At 39.6% G+C, this 15,340-nt stretch overlaps 1 protein-coding gene across 3 annotated transcripts in view; it reads left to right on the top strand.

Annotated features, from left to right (window-relative positions):
* rnf152 (ring finger protein 152) overlaps window positions 1-14,130 on the top strand; it is a 49,328-nt gene extending 35,198 nt beyond the window's left edge. For all 3 annotated transcript variants that reach the window (XM_026292239.1, XM_026292237.1, XM_026292238.1), the window contains one exon: window positions 8,207-14,130. In XM_026292239.1, the coding sequence (XP_026148024.1) occupies window positions 8,394-9,032 (639 nt within the window). In that variant the 5' untranslated portion in view covers window positions 8,207-8,393 and the 3' untranslated portion in view covers window positions 9,033-14,130. The remainder of the gene's footprint in view (window positions 1-8,206) is intronic.
* The last annotated feature ends 1,210 nt before the right edge of the window (window positions 14,131-15,340 follow it).

The raw sequence follows: 15,340 nt of genomic DNA, 5'->3' as shown, positions 1-15,340 counted from the left end.
TGGTTGGTTTTACTTCTTTTATCAGATTTTGGTGGTTTCAGGAATTTCTTCCCATTTAGCAACAAGAACATTAGCAATATCCAGTACGGATATTGGATGAAAAAGTCTGCATGGCTGATATTCAGGGTTCCAGTTCATTCCCAAGGTGTTGGACTGGGGTCAGTCTAGGGTGTGTGCATGCCAGACAAGTTCTTTCACACCACACTAAGAAAGCCATTTCTATATAGGGGCCTGTCTTTGTGCAAAGGGAGGTTGTCATGTCATGAAAACAAAGGGTTTTACCAAAACCACAAATTTAGAAGACTGGTACTGGCTAGAGTCTCACAACTGGCATCTTAAAGCTTTTGTTTAAGCCAAATAAGTTCTGTGGTCAGGGGTGGATGCCTACATCCCCTCTATTGCTGACATATCAACGGTCAGTGCTTGGTCTCGATCACTACGTTAAGCAGATTGCCTTCTTAACAATTTTAGACCTAACAGATTGTAATCAAACAGATGAGCCTTAAAATATACATGGTGACGGTAGCTTTTAATAGGTTCTAAAGCCTTTTTGCATGCTGAATTGATTTTATAGGCCTATATGTTGTGTTTTTTATTACTTTATTGCCTTTTATGTACAGCACTATTGTTTTTTTGAATGTTCTATATAAGTACAACTTTGCTTGTTTGCTCAACAGCTGTCCCTTCCTTTAAAGGTCAGCTGAGACAGTTTGCTGTTGATCTGGTGATCAACTAAGTGAATTTGAATTTAGGACGTTTATGTGGCTTTACTTTAATCCTGATATATTGTTGTGATGACTCATTTAGATTAATTGACCTTTTTATTGAATTGTAATTCTCTTGCATTTCTTAATCTCTAACAAGCAACTACAAATGTTCTCTACATTCTCTACTGCTCTTTTTTGTCCTAACAAAAGTGGACTTACTAGAGTATACATATGCTTAGACAAACACATCCACGCAAAAATATACCATAACATTTTCTCAAGGACAGACTGATCTCTGTCCTTCCTGCAGAATTAACATTAAACCTAAGTTCTAAATTACGGACAAGGAGATAGACACAGAAACTATATGCATATGCTGGGTCATCACCCGACTTGGAGTTATGACTTAGAGGCAAATGCGTTTGATTTGATACGTTTCTTTGTCCTGTGACCTTTATGTTGCTGCAGAAACCCCATGGTTGAGACTAACTAGCTGTTGTTTCCCCACCTTAGCTTTTTTCACTGATGAAATGACTTTATGACAAGTGGCCGAAAAACAGACATTAAAATTCATCTCATACTTGGACACGGATAAGTGACAAGCGATTAACATAAAACCAGCACATGCAACACCTGCACCAGAGCACAGTGCATTTATGTGTCACTTGAAAAGGTGAACATCCACTGAGCTGTAATGGTCTTCATTAGAAATATGGCCACTGGAGTGCCACAAATCACAGACGCCAAACTGAGCTGTTCAGTTTTAATGTCCCTGCCATATCTGTCAGTACAGTATTTCTGATGTTCAATATCTGATGAAGTAAAGAAGATGGTGCAGTATACTTAGAGGCACATTGCATTCACACAGTAAAATAAAAGTAATCATAAAAATCATAGTAATTACCAGTCTGACCACCTTTCACCCAAGTTGACTGGCTCTAGTCCTGGGTAGTTAATGCAAATAAATGAGATTTTGTGGTGGCAGTTTGAGCTGCACTCACATCCAGTATTTTACATACTGGATGCAGATGAGTAAATTACACTATATGATTGCTGCTGGTTTCAGGACCAGACTCTTCCTTTTTACAGTTATCATTTTGAAATACCTAACTAAGTTTGAGTGAGCATTTCCTAAAGTGACTGTCTTCAGTTAGTATAAAACACAACCAGCAACAAATAACATTGGCCATTATGCAGTGTTATTACAAGGTTGTTGTTTTTTTGTAATTCAATCCCCAAGTTTAGCCTCAAAACTCCATTCTCATTCAGGACTCAGTGGACCAGGCTGTGTGGTTTATTTGGTGCAGTCTGAGTTGGTGCTGAAAAACTGGCCTGAAAAACTCACATTATGCACATTATGAGTAACAGATTTGCACCTGCTTGATGGGAACACATGTTCTGCAATGAACCGGCACGCACATGCATTATATGAACAATTACATCACGCTGCACATCATCATCATCTTGCTAAGATTTCACTGGTTCAAACCACCTCGGGGTTCACAGATTAACAAGCTTCTCCTGCATGCTGCTTACAGCCCATCTTCCCCTGCTGCTTACAGGTAGTTTATTATATTGTGTGGGGTGGTGCCGTGTGTGTGTGTGTGTGTGTGTGTGTGTGTGTGTGTGTGCATGTGTGTACTTCCTGCTGTAATAGTTATTTTTAACTTCTGTCTACACAGTTTCTCCTTGGCTGATTGTATGTGTAGACCTTGAGGGAATGTGTGTGTGCGTGTGTGTGCGTGTTGCTTACTCACTTCAAGCCGCCACTCTGTCACTCTGCATCATTAAACCCCCCCCCAAAAAACAGCCTGGTAGAATTCAGTCACTCTTTTACAAAAATGAAACCAATGGAATTTATTTATGTATCTTTGCATCTGTTGAATAAAGTCCTGAACTCCCTTACAAGACCGGTTGTGAATCTCAGCTCCAATTGGCATGTTCAAACCTGCTTGTGAGCACTTTCAGTGATATTTTATTATGCTTCTGTGTAGGTGTGCTAGAAAATGGGTCACACTGTTTTTTTTTTTTTTTTTTTGCCAGAAAGCCAGGTTGCCCTGGTTACAGTTCAATAAATCATATTGTTAAATTACATCCCTGGTTGACCTCATGAGTGTTCCTCAAGAGGAGGTGTGGTATTTTCTTTATCAGTTTTGGAGAAAAATGACACTGAATGGCCATGTTTTTGTTTTTAGGCAAATCAGCCTTCCATTTGAGTGACTGCTATGTCATCAAGGCTGCTGAGACACTGAGAGAAATAAAATGCACAAAAAAATCTGAATGTTTAACCACGGCATGAATAAATACCTAAATGTTAGGTAAAATAAAATTGAATTAAGTCTGTAGCAGCAAGTGGACAGTGTCATCCTTATGGGATACAGTATACACAAATTAAAAATATCAATAATATGCAAAAATACAGCATATACCAATGAACACATCAGTGGGTTGACAAATAGATCTGGTACAAGTGTAAACTACTAATTAGGAGAAAAAAAGGCGATAAAATTGTGACTGTGAGACCTGGAGCAGTGCCTGTTATTGTAGGTGCTTCCTGCAGAAAGGAAGAGTCCAATAGTCAATGGGGAGAAAAATCTCCTATGGAGTCTTGTGGTTCACCTTGGTGCTCTAGTGTATAGGCTGACTCTGACTCTTCAGTGTGGCATGCAGGCGATGAGAGTCATTCTTCGTGATGACCAGCATCTTCCTGTCTTTCACTTCCATGAGAAGTATCTTCCAGCTACACTCCTGGCACAGAACCATCCTTCCTGATGGGCCTGTTCAGTCTGTGGGTGTAAACTGCTTTTATACTGTAATGTCAGCTCTGATGTTCCTTATGAAACACTTCTATATTTTTTGTCCAGCCCAGATTTTTGTCTGTGTGGTACCCAAACATAGTGGTAGTCCTCAGCAATGTCCACATTTATTCCCCGAATGCTGATTGGCTTTGTGGGGGACCTCCTCATTAAATCACTTGAAAACCTAGTTGAACCTATTGGATCAAGGTGGGTGGCACATGTCTCCAAATCTACTAAATTAATAAAATTGATGGTATTACATTGTTGTGCTTCATTAATATTGCACCACATTTATTAGAGCTGCAGTTCAGAGCTTTTAGAACCAGTGAACTGCATCAGTGTCACTGGCCTATTATTATAAGGACGTTTTACAAACAATCACTTTCTGTTTATAAGAAAATGCTATTTCTTGTGATTTGTATTACTTAATATTATTCTTCCCATATTTTCTATGTATATCGTGCAGCATTGTAGTCCTCAGCTAGTGGAAAAATGTGGAGAGAAAGCAACTGGAGTGAAAAAGGACAGAAATTATCCTGTGCAAAGTATGAAGAATTGATGCAAAGTAGAAAATGAAAAGGGAGTTAAAAGGAAGGAGGGAGAGAGACAGTGACTGGGTGTATGGGAATATTGAGCCACAAAGCATTTATGTCAGATCAAAGCTAATCCTTATCTTCAGGAAAAGGAGGCAGTAATACCCTGGGCTGTCTCGCCCCTTCAAGGGCAGGTCTCTACCTCCATCTCTCCTTGCTTGTCTTCTTCTCTCTTCACTTCTTAATAAAATACAAGCATATTTCCGCACTTTCTGTCAATTGCAACTCAGCAACAGTGTGGAGAACTCAGGCCAGTCAGGGACTGCAAACTAAGGAGGCAGGTAGAAGAGAGGGTTTGTTCTCTGGACTGCACCGAGGAGGGAGTGTTTTGCCTCTATGGCTGGGGATGCTGCTCCTAAGGGCAGGCAGAAGAAGGAGATGTACAAGAGGCAGAGCAGTGAAGCAGATGATGCTGACTCACACAGATTGGTTAACTTGACAGTAAATTTGAACAGACCAACAAGGACTTGCTCAAGAACTTAGTTTGTTAAAACATTTTAAGGTTTGAGAATACCTGGATTTATTTACTGTCTAACGCAAATTGCAGCATGATTCCAATTCCATATGCCTTTTGCTGCCTAGCTAACATTATACTGTTAACTAGGCACACTGCATCGTATCTTGTGCATCTTTGTTTGGTTCGTGTTAGAGCTGTATGTTTAGTATATTAATCAATAAGCACAAAGTTCATCTGCAACTACTCTGAGTTCATCACTAATGAGTTTTAGGCAAAAATAGCAAAAGTTTGCTTGTTTTAACTTTTCAAAGGTTAAGATTTTCTGTCATCTGTGACAGTGAACTCAGTATTGAATATTGGGGTTTTGGACTCCTGGTGAAACAAATCAGACATTGGAAGTTGTCACCTTTGGCTGCGAGAAATTGTAAAGGGCATTTTAAAATATTGTCTTACATATTATGGACAACACATTCAATAATACCTTTAGCTTTTAAGATGTCAGTCTTTGTATTTTGTTTTTGAATGATTTTCCATTCTCTGCTGTACTTTGACTCCTTACACTAATGAATTAGTTACCTGTCTTCTCCTTCCCCAAAACAAAAATCTGCAACTGTGTGTTGAACCTATCGGCTAAACTGAATGACATTGGCAAAAAATATTGAATGTTGATGTGTCCCAATCCACTTAATAAATTATGTGGTTTGGACATCTGATCATGACCTCTGAAAGTCTCCTTAACAAGGAGCAATTCTGGTCCAGGCAGCCACAGGAAGGAAGGAGGAAACCCCAGGACAGACTATGGAGATGCTGGAGGGATTGTATATTTCATCTGGCCACAGGTTCTGCTGGAAAGACTTTAAGGTTCTGGCCAGAGACAAGGGTATCATGGCTGCCTTGTTTGGCTGCAATGACGTCCTTTATGTTGATATAATGGATAAATTGATGACGTGGATTCAAAGGGATTGAGCTTTATACAGAGGGTTTATATGGGATTTCAGTTCTATAAAACAGTATAAATCCCAAATCCTGTCTTTGTGCAGTTATTTACTACTGCCCAAGGATGAATGTGATCCCTAATCCAAATGAGTCAAAATAAATGTCTGCTGATTGAATGAACTGCTCCCAGAAAAGCTGGTGTGAACTCAATCTTATCTGTCATTGCCATGTCACTGTCCCTACAGGGTGCTGTGAGGAGTTTAATTGCCAGAGATCTTGCTCTTGATAAGGGTTTGAGTGTTATGCTGTTGCAAGGCACCTTTTTCCATTTCTATCATCACTTTTCTTTCGTCTTCCCCTTGTATCTGTCTCACTCTTCACTCTTGATTCTCACTACTTGTTGTCTACCCGCAGTCAAACCCAGAGGGACACTGGCTTTGTTGAGATGGCAGTGGAAAAAAAGTAAAAAAGTAGTCTTGTTCTACCTTCTCAGCAGTTTTCACACCTGACTAAATAAATAAATAAAAAAACAACATAACAAATATATGTATGTATGTATATGCATAGGGGCCTTTCTGTATGGAGTTTGCATGTTCTCCCTGTGCTTGTGCAGGTCCTCTGGAGTAAACCCATATACATATATATATATATATTTACGCTCTCTTTATATATACATGTATATATGTATTAAGCCAGCTAGGCCCTGTTTGATATTCATTGTTTACCCGGTGCTCTTTTGACAGGGTTTAATTATCTGTTAAAGCAAACTATTACGGCGTCTGCATGGATTAACACAGTAAATGCGATTATGCAAGCAGAGTAGGAGAAGGAAGCAATTGTTTATAGAGTCTGTAGCCTGAAGGAGACAGTTAAATGAATTAGCCATACGCAGATATTGAGGCTAAGGGTTGTTTGAACTTGCACTCAGCTGCTCCATATGTGTGATGTGTGCTGAACATAGCAATTCTATCATGATTTATTGTAGTAGTTTGACCACTGCCTTTCCTTATTCCGGGCTGAATGTGAGCTGACTCCTGAGTTCTGTTCCTCTTACTGAACATTTGGGATGTTTAGCATCAATTGCAAGTGTTAAATGACAACACTGTTGTATCCTTCTAAGTACAAACAGTAGAACTGCATTACTAATACTAGTAAAAGTGAAAAAAATCTGTTCAGTATCAATACTACAGTCTGTAATACAGTCGTATTGCAGTCGTAATTAGGCTGAGAAGCCCAGGAGGTGTGTTTTGTTACACAGATGCGGAGCAGGCATCCGTCTTTTTCAGCTTTATATGAAACCAGTGCTTATGCATCTCACCTGGTGCTTGCTTCTCTTCGGGTCAACCGGTTACTTGCATTTCCTTTGTTTTTTAGACTCTTGTCCAGGGGGGCCGGGCCCAGTGAGGTGTAGAGTATTTCTGGCTATCACTTTGACCCATAGCGATTGCCCAGATGTCTGCGCACCAATGAGAGAGAACGTTGGATACGTATCGTAACCCAAGATTGAATTGGGCGCAGCCCTCTGGGCTGTGGGCCCCACTGGTCCCTTGAGCTGGCTGAAGAAAAGACCGGTTCGTTTCTTAGGGAAGAGCTTGCCTGAACCGCCGCCTTATATATGGGAGCTGCAGACGTGTGGGACACTCGGTTCAAGGGGCAAGGGGAACAAATTTCTCTTCAATGCGCAGGCGTGAAGAGGGGATATGACCCATAGTGACAGCCCAGAGGGCTGTGCCCAATTCACAGAATCTTGGGTTACGATATGTAACCAACGATTTTCATCATACGTAGCTATTATCTAAAGCAATTGATTTTTTTTCATAATTATTGTGTACTAACTTGACTTGATCTGTATTGTTTCTTTTGATTTGTAAAGCATTTTTTAACAAATTGATTTTATAATATCATTAAATACAGTATTTTTTCTATATATATAATATTTTTCACTTGTTTTAAAAATAAAGGTTTAGAATATAAAAAGGTTTTTATTATATAATGGAATTTTGTAATATAATATAAATACTGTGGTCCTCATTTACAGGCAAATGAGGACCTTTACCTTTTACCTAGATTTTGCTGACAGTTATTGGTAATTCTACTTTAATAGGCCTTTGAATTCAGGATTGTCAAGTGATTATGCGAGGTCACTGGTGCAAAATCATATTCTCTAAACCACTAATACAGTCCGTACAGATTTAGTTTGGAAATATATTTTGTGTAGAGTATCTATGTACTATAATTTTGCCATCTTTGGTTTGTGCTCTGTACTTCAAAATGATCACAGTTTTTGTTAAATATGAGATACAAATTTTATATAAAGTAAAAACTGTAACATTAAGTCTAAATCTTTATGACTAAAAATTGTTCAGGGTGTCCAGTTGTTTTTGCAGATGCAAATCAGGCACTGATAGACAAGATACACAAATGTTTAAGATTTACTTATATGAGAGACATGGTTTCGTTGATAAGGACAAGAAAAACAGTCTTTGTTTTATTTAAAACTGGTTAGGGTTATTGTCAAAGTTGTATAAAAACCAATACAAACATCTGATCTGATCTGTGAAATATAATGATACCATATACTACATGTAAATTTAAAGTACTGTATTAACCTCTGCAGAAAGTATCATAAGCACAAGAGGACTTACGTTACTCCACAGTTTTCATTGCTGATGCTGTCATTGTCTCACCAACACTCTCTCTCCTCTTCTGTTGTAGGTGGATGGTCATGTTGGCATCAATACTGTGACTTCACTGTGAAGTCATGCATGGTGGTGTGGCATGACGCATTGGAACAAGCTATAGTTTCCCCAACTTCACCTGGTGCTGTGCAGACTTTCTTCTAGCTCTCTCTTTGTTTTGAACTTTTTTTTTTTTTTTGCTAGTGAAAATAAAAAGTGCCAAAATGGAGACTCTTTCCCAGGATTCCCTTCTCGAGTGCCAGATCTGCTTTAACTACTATAGCCCTCGGCGGAGGCCCAAGCTCCTGGATTGCAGACACACATGCTGCTCAGTATGTTTGACCCAGATGCGCAGCAGCCAGAAGGAAATTCGTTGTCCCTGGTGCCGCAGCATCACCAAGCTCCCACCGGGCCTGTCTGTCTCCCAGCTACCAGACGATCCAGACATCGTCACTGTCATCTCTATCCCTCACACCTCCGAGCACACGCCTGTCTTCATCCGCCTCCCAAGCAATGGTTGCTACATGCTTCCCCTGCCTGTGTCCAAAGAGCGGGCACTTGGTTTTTCAGGGGAGCTGGGATGTCACTTCCTGCCTGGCAGTCAGCAGAAGGGGGTAACAGTTGTGACTGTGCCTGAGCAGCAGCCCCTGGGACTGGCTGTAGATCTTGAGGGAATGGGGCTGGAAGGAGGGGAAGTTGAGAGAAGAGTTACTGGCCCAGTGGGAGGAGGAGGGAAGGGCTCTACGTGGTCTGGTGTGTGCACAGTGATCCTGGTGGCATGCGTGCTGCTGTTCCTCCTGGGCATTGTGCTGCACAACATGTCCTGCATCTCCAAGCGTTTTACTGTCATCTCCTGTGGCTGAGTGTGGGGGGAGGACACCCACAGACCCTCTGGTATCCCTGCCTTTCCTCAGTGTGGGTAAGAAGATGGGACTAAACTTGCATCATGGCCATCCAAGGAAACTACATAGCTATGTAGAAAGACAGATGAAGAAGAAGTGGACAGGAAGGAGAATTACATGTGGTCTGTCATTGTCTCATTATTTTTTGTATTTGAGTGACTAAAATTAAAACACACACACAAACCTTAAATTTCCTCTTGTCCAGCAACATATTGGCCCTGAAAATCCTGCCATTCACTATTTTCTCTTTTTTTTTTTTTTTTATACAAGCTGCCTTTGGGAATAAGTCCAGATACATTTTTGACCAGTTGATATGTTTTGGACTTGGAGCCTGACATTCACTCTCTGAGTTGTTGGGATGCTTATTTAGTCTCTGGTTTATAGAGGTACATCAGTTATCCTGTTGTTGTTTAGCTTAGTGTAAGATCCAAGTGCTGTGTTTACTGGTGGCACAGCCGTACACACAATCTGGACATGGCTGCTCAGTTCTTTGATGCTGTGGGAATCAACTGTGCAGGTTCCAGCTCTGTTTGAATCACTGATGAAATCAACCTGATGAACAAACTGTTTCTGCGATGCAGTTAATGAGAGGGTTGTTGTTAAAAAACACAAACCATGGACTGAAATGGAATTCATAACAGCATATCATGTAGCTAAATTAAAAATTCGGGTAGTACTGAAACAGCTGGTTGATGGGTTTGACACAAAATTAATTACTCAGAAAAGTGCTTATTTTCTCTTCTCAGTGAAAAAATCTTTAGATTGTTGGATGATCAAAAGAAGCAAGCTGATAGCATTACTTGCTATCCCTAGTCACATGGGCACATAGAACTTAATATTAATAAGTCAATTAAAAAAATGTCTGTATTAAAGGACTATCAACCTTTTTCTTTCCCACAAAAACGATAATGCCACCAGTTGCTATCATATTTTGAATGTAGTGGAAACGTTTGTGCAATCCTTTAGTAGATGCCTGCGGTGCCAGTAATGTACAGGCTATCTGAAATAAACAAACAGCACAAAACAGAACTGTTTCATAACACTGTATATAGATTGGATGACAGAAATCAATTTTTTTAAAGTGATGTTTTGACATTTTAGGGAATAAGCTTGTATCAATTGCTTTCTGAGAATGAGATGAGAAGCTTGATACTTCTCTCATGCCTAGCCATTATGTATGCTGCAAGAGCTAGGAAGTGGATATATCTAGTTTGGCTCTGTACAAAAATTACATATAAATGAAATATTTTCCCACTAGCACATCTAAAGCTCATTAAATAATGATAATGTAATATATTAACTTTGTTTGATTTGTAAGCTAATGGTTTGTTACATGCTTCCATAGGTCCATTTTGGAAGACCTCTGGTGTATTTGCAATAATTAGTGTTTGTAAAGAGTTTTTTTTTTCTTCTGAATATTGTAGAGAATCAGGTTACTTCGACCTACTAACAGTCCTAATGCTAAACATTATAGCCCCAGCTATATATTATATAGCTGCATGTGACAAACAATAGTGTGAGGTACCAATTTTCTCATCTAACCCTTGCAAGAAGCAAGTAAGCATATTTCCCAAAAGGTCCAATGACTCCTTCAAATAAAAATACAGGAAAATATTCATGCTCTGCAGAAGCTGTAATAAGGGAACATTTGAGCTTCTAGCTTCTCCTTTCCCGCTAACCTTCACATTGCATCAATTTTTATTTTTTGCAGTGGATGCTTAATGATTTATCCTTTATTGATTAATTTCTTATTTGTCAATTGGCACTTTTCCCAGCAACAAAATAATGTGTGTTTTCTGTCTGTGTAATGGGTCAGTAACTGGTTAGTAGGGTGGGTGCTGCAGGGGTTCCTATTAATGATAGCTGTATTGATTTATATTGTTTTGAATGTCTCTAACATCTGCTCTGATGGATGCTTTTCTTTTCACTTTCACTTTTCTATGTTGAAGCAAGCAATGCATCTGTATACTGTACTGATAAAGCAATCAAGTGTACCGTACACACAAACAGGGTGAACTCTTGTATTGCAGCCTCATCATGTACAGAATGATTGTATTTTCTTTTGTTTTTCTGTTTTTTTTTTTTTGTTGAAATGTTTGACTATGTTAAGATTTTGATCTGGGGCTAGGAAACTCTCTATGTGATTGCTCTTAAAGAAACAAATATGTCAGTTTATTTAGATTAGTGGGCAAGACTCACTAGTGACACAACTTGAGGAATGAACGTATAAAAGAAAAGGTTGGTATTACCATATAAAGTATTATATGTTGAAGATAAATTAGAAGTTCCTTTCTTTAAATAAATGTATTGACATGTTCAACAGAATACTGCAGGCAAGTAGGCAGAGGCCTGATATTATCATCTGCTGAAAAGTTAAGCAGACAACACCACAAGGTTCCTAGAGTTAGCCCCATGTACAGCCAGTCTTCTCAGCTGCCTTGGGAAGTGGATGGATGAAGATTAAGGCTTAAAAGTCATATAGTCAATTTTGATAAGGAAAGGAGGGAAGATTGACAATACAGTAGTTTTCGCAAGAGGAGAGGAAATCCCCCTGCTAGTGGATCAACCTATCCAAAGCCTCGAGAGGTTGTATATATCAAAGCTCTCTGACAGACAGATGGGAAGACTGGCACAGAGGCAGCTGGCAGATGGGCTGGCAAGGATTGCTGCATGAATTTTGCTCTTGGGGAAATAGAATATTTGGTGCAACTTTGTTCATATTTTGTCATCATGTGATGTGGACACTGAAAGTGTGTGAAATAACATCATCAGTAGCCAGCAGGATAGATGACATCCCCAACACATAGATCAGGAAGTTGTTGCGGAAGTTGCCTCCACAGCTACTTCTCCAATTCAAGCATCTTTGTTAAGAACATGTTGAAACTTCCACTGAAAACCATCAACTTTGTGTACAGGCAAGAGAAAATCTGTCTTGTCCCTGAGCAAAGGAAATCCTTGGACCAGATCCAATGTGGACGTCTAGACAGAAAGACGTGTAGGGCTGAGGCAGAGAAAGACCAAGCCATCTGCACGATGCAGCACAAAGAGATCCTGGGAAGAGTACAACACAATCTGACATAAGTGGGGAGGGAAGAGCCAGAGCAATTCTGCTCCAGAGCGACAAGGAAGCAAAGGAAGACCATGGTCATGGAGGAGTCACATGGGTAAAATAGGAGCATTACCTAATTTAAGAATGGTCCCTGTGCCAGCAAGGATGATGACATTTGGAAAACTCTCCAAGCCTGGCTCAGCTTGTTGATAAGGGCATTTTAGGGAACACATCCTTCAGGGTGCGAGGTGGCAGCTTTAAATGGCAGCACAACCCGTGGAGCAGTTGGAGAAGTGGAGGGTGGGGGCAAATAAGTACATGAGTCACTATTGAATGTTGCTTCTTTTCATCATACCAGGAAAGAACCAACAGAAAAAGATGAAAAACAAGGAAAAACAACATCCCTCCTTAGGCCTAGAAAGGTGTTTGATATGAGGAAACGGCTAGATTTCCCAGGAGAGATCATACAGGCCACTGGGAAACCAGATGTCCTGCTGATTAGCAGCCAGGATGGTTGGCATCATCAAACTTTTAGGAGGAGGGGTTACTGGCTCCAGTTCATGTACTTAGAGGGAGCAGTAGAGTGCAATGAATGGCTGTATTGCAACCATCCAGTGAAAGTGAGCTACAGGAGCGTTGTGTGCATATCAGCAATTCAGCGACTCCAGGCTGTTGTAAGACTAGTGAGAGACAGCAGAGGGCCATTAAAGTATTGGTTGAGGATGCTAGAAAGGCATGATACTGGTTGGGAGTATAGAGGAAGGACATACTCTGGGGCTTAACGTTTCCAACTGGTCACCCACAGGGAGATGTTCTGGTTTGGGAGTGAAACATCAGTGAACAGTGGCTCCAGCTGATGACCCTGAAGCTGATTTTTCCCTCTTTATCACAAAAGTCTTTTTAGTGATTTAAGTCAGAATAAAAACATTCAAAACAGCTCAAGTCTTTTTGAACAAAGTTATTCTGTATTCTGGCTACAGTGGGGTAACTGTTTTCTTATATGCAGTAAGCAACAAAGTTAAGCTTAGCTGAACTGGTTCATATGGGACACGCTGCAAGTTGCAGCTCCTGTTGCCACTATATGACTGTATTGCAAGCCCCCTTGCAGTTTGGCAATCTTTGTTGAGACAGTTTAACGGTTTAGCAGTGTGAGCTCTGTGAGATTGAAAAATTTGTTAATTTGAAGTAGATTTCTGACAGAGGTTCCCCTGAGGTGAAAGAAAAGAAGAACAAAGAAAATGCTAGTCAAATAATAATTCCATGCCTTTAAAGCATACTTTGTAAGTTGTAAATAACATTTACTAAAGTCAACAGCAGCACTTTCGCCTGAATTTGATGTAAAACCGCTGACAGAGTTCATTATAACTAGAGTAAAAAAAGTAGCTGTTAAAGGGTTGTTGCTGTTGAATGATGCTGAAACTTCACTTTCTCCATTCATAATTAACTTGAGTATTGAAATAAGGAGCAATAAAACCTGAACTATTTGCATGACTATTACAGTCCAAACATATATTTGCTAATATATGAGATTAATGATCCAAAAGGAGGAATGCAAACGTTGGATACACCATTTTCCTGCCATTTCTGTTACACCTATTCATATTTTGCAATGTAGAATTAAACACTTCTTCCCTGAAATATCAGTAAAGGTAAAACAGACTATTCTTAATCACTTGATCTTTTAGAAAGCAGCTTGTTCTTGTCATAATTTGACCTTTTTATCCTTTCAGGTATGGCATTTGCTTGTAATTTGAAAGAATATCCTGTTCTGAATCTCCTTTCTGTCCTTTACGATAATTGTTTGTCAAATTCAGTAACTGCCATGTACAGCATTTTTATATAAATTTAAGGAGCAACAACTAGAGAAGCATAGAGAGGCTTGTCATTTCTGTGTGTTTGTAGTGCTGTGAAGTTCCTGTTGTAGTTTCCTGTTTGTGTCAGGTCTGCGATAACAGACAGAAACAGCAGCTGTTTTTGGTAAACTATTAAAGCTAATGCTCTGAATCTGAACTAGGTCTCAAGCCATCATTATTTAAAAATTTTAATGGTTTTTAAAATAAATGTTTTATTTACATTCCAAGGATATTTTTCAGCTCTAAAATAAATGTTCTGATGTAAAGGAAAAAAAAAAATGGTATTCACTGTTGAGGCTGAAACCAAAATAACCTCACAAACATATTTTGAAATAGCAACAACATCAATAATAATAATAATTAATAATAATAGTTATACAACCTTTTCATTGCAGCTCATTAAGTTTTATTGAGTAATTAACAATTTAACCCAAATAGTAAAAGAAAAAAAAATTGTGTGGTGCACTGTAAACAATGCTGTTTCCAGCAACCAGTTTTTGCAATTATGGCCAGTGTAAGTGGCGATGGAGGCAAAGTGGCTACTTGAAGCTGGGGATAATTGGAAAAATAAACATGAGCTATATTTTTGACATTGTGAATTGATCTTTAAGCTTGCTCTTGTGATGAGTGAATTCTCCATTCTCCAGTCCAGTTTCTAAATATGGAAGCCACTATTTGGTGGTCTGCCAGTCCACTTGCAGTGTCATTGTCCTCCATCAGACAGTAAAGAGACGTGTCATCTGACAGAGCCCCATAATGTCGAAGGTCTTCAGCATCTCAGGGTTAAACTCCTCTGTACTCAGTGCTTTGCTGCTGAGAAGCTTCTCAATTCAATTCCATTTTATTTGTATAGCGCCAAATCACAATACAATCATCTCAAGGCACTTATACAAAAAACAAAAAACCCAACAAATCCCTTATAAGTAAGCACTTGGTGACAGTGAAGAGGAAAAACTCAATTTAACGGAAGAAGAAACCTCCAGCAGAACCAGGCTCAGTTTGGGCGGCCATCTGCCTCGACCGGTTGGGGTGAGTGGATAGAGCAGAGAGAAAAGAACAGCAGCAATAAACAACAAACAGACACTGCAGGTTGGTGGAGCCAGTAACTGCACATCAGCAATATACAGGAGGGTTAGGGTAGGGGAGCTCAGTGCATCGATGGTCCTCGGGCAGGAGCTTGATAGCTAAAGGCTCTGCCTCCCATTCTGCTTTTGGAAACTCTGGGAACCACAAGTAGACCCGCATTCTGAGAGCGAAGTGCTCTATTGGAATAATATGGTACTATGAGCTCTTTAAGGTATGAAGGAGCTTGATTATGAAGGAATTTGTATGTGAGAAGAAGGATTTTAAATTCTATTCTGTATTTT

This window comes from Mastacembelus armatus, chromosome 20, assembly GCF_900324485.2.
Source record: "Mastacembelus armatus chromosome 20, fMasArm1.2, whole genome shotgun sequence".
Classification (NCBI taxonomy): domain Eukaryota; kingdom Metazoa; phylum Chordata; class Actinopteri; order Synbranchiformes; family Mastacembelidae; genus Mastacembelus; species Mastacembelus armatus.
Note: the sequence above shows the minus strand (reverse complement) of the source record. Positions and strands in the feature narration are given on the sequence as shown.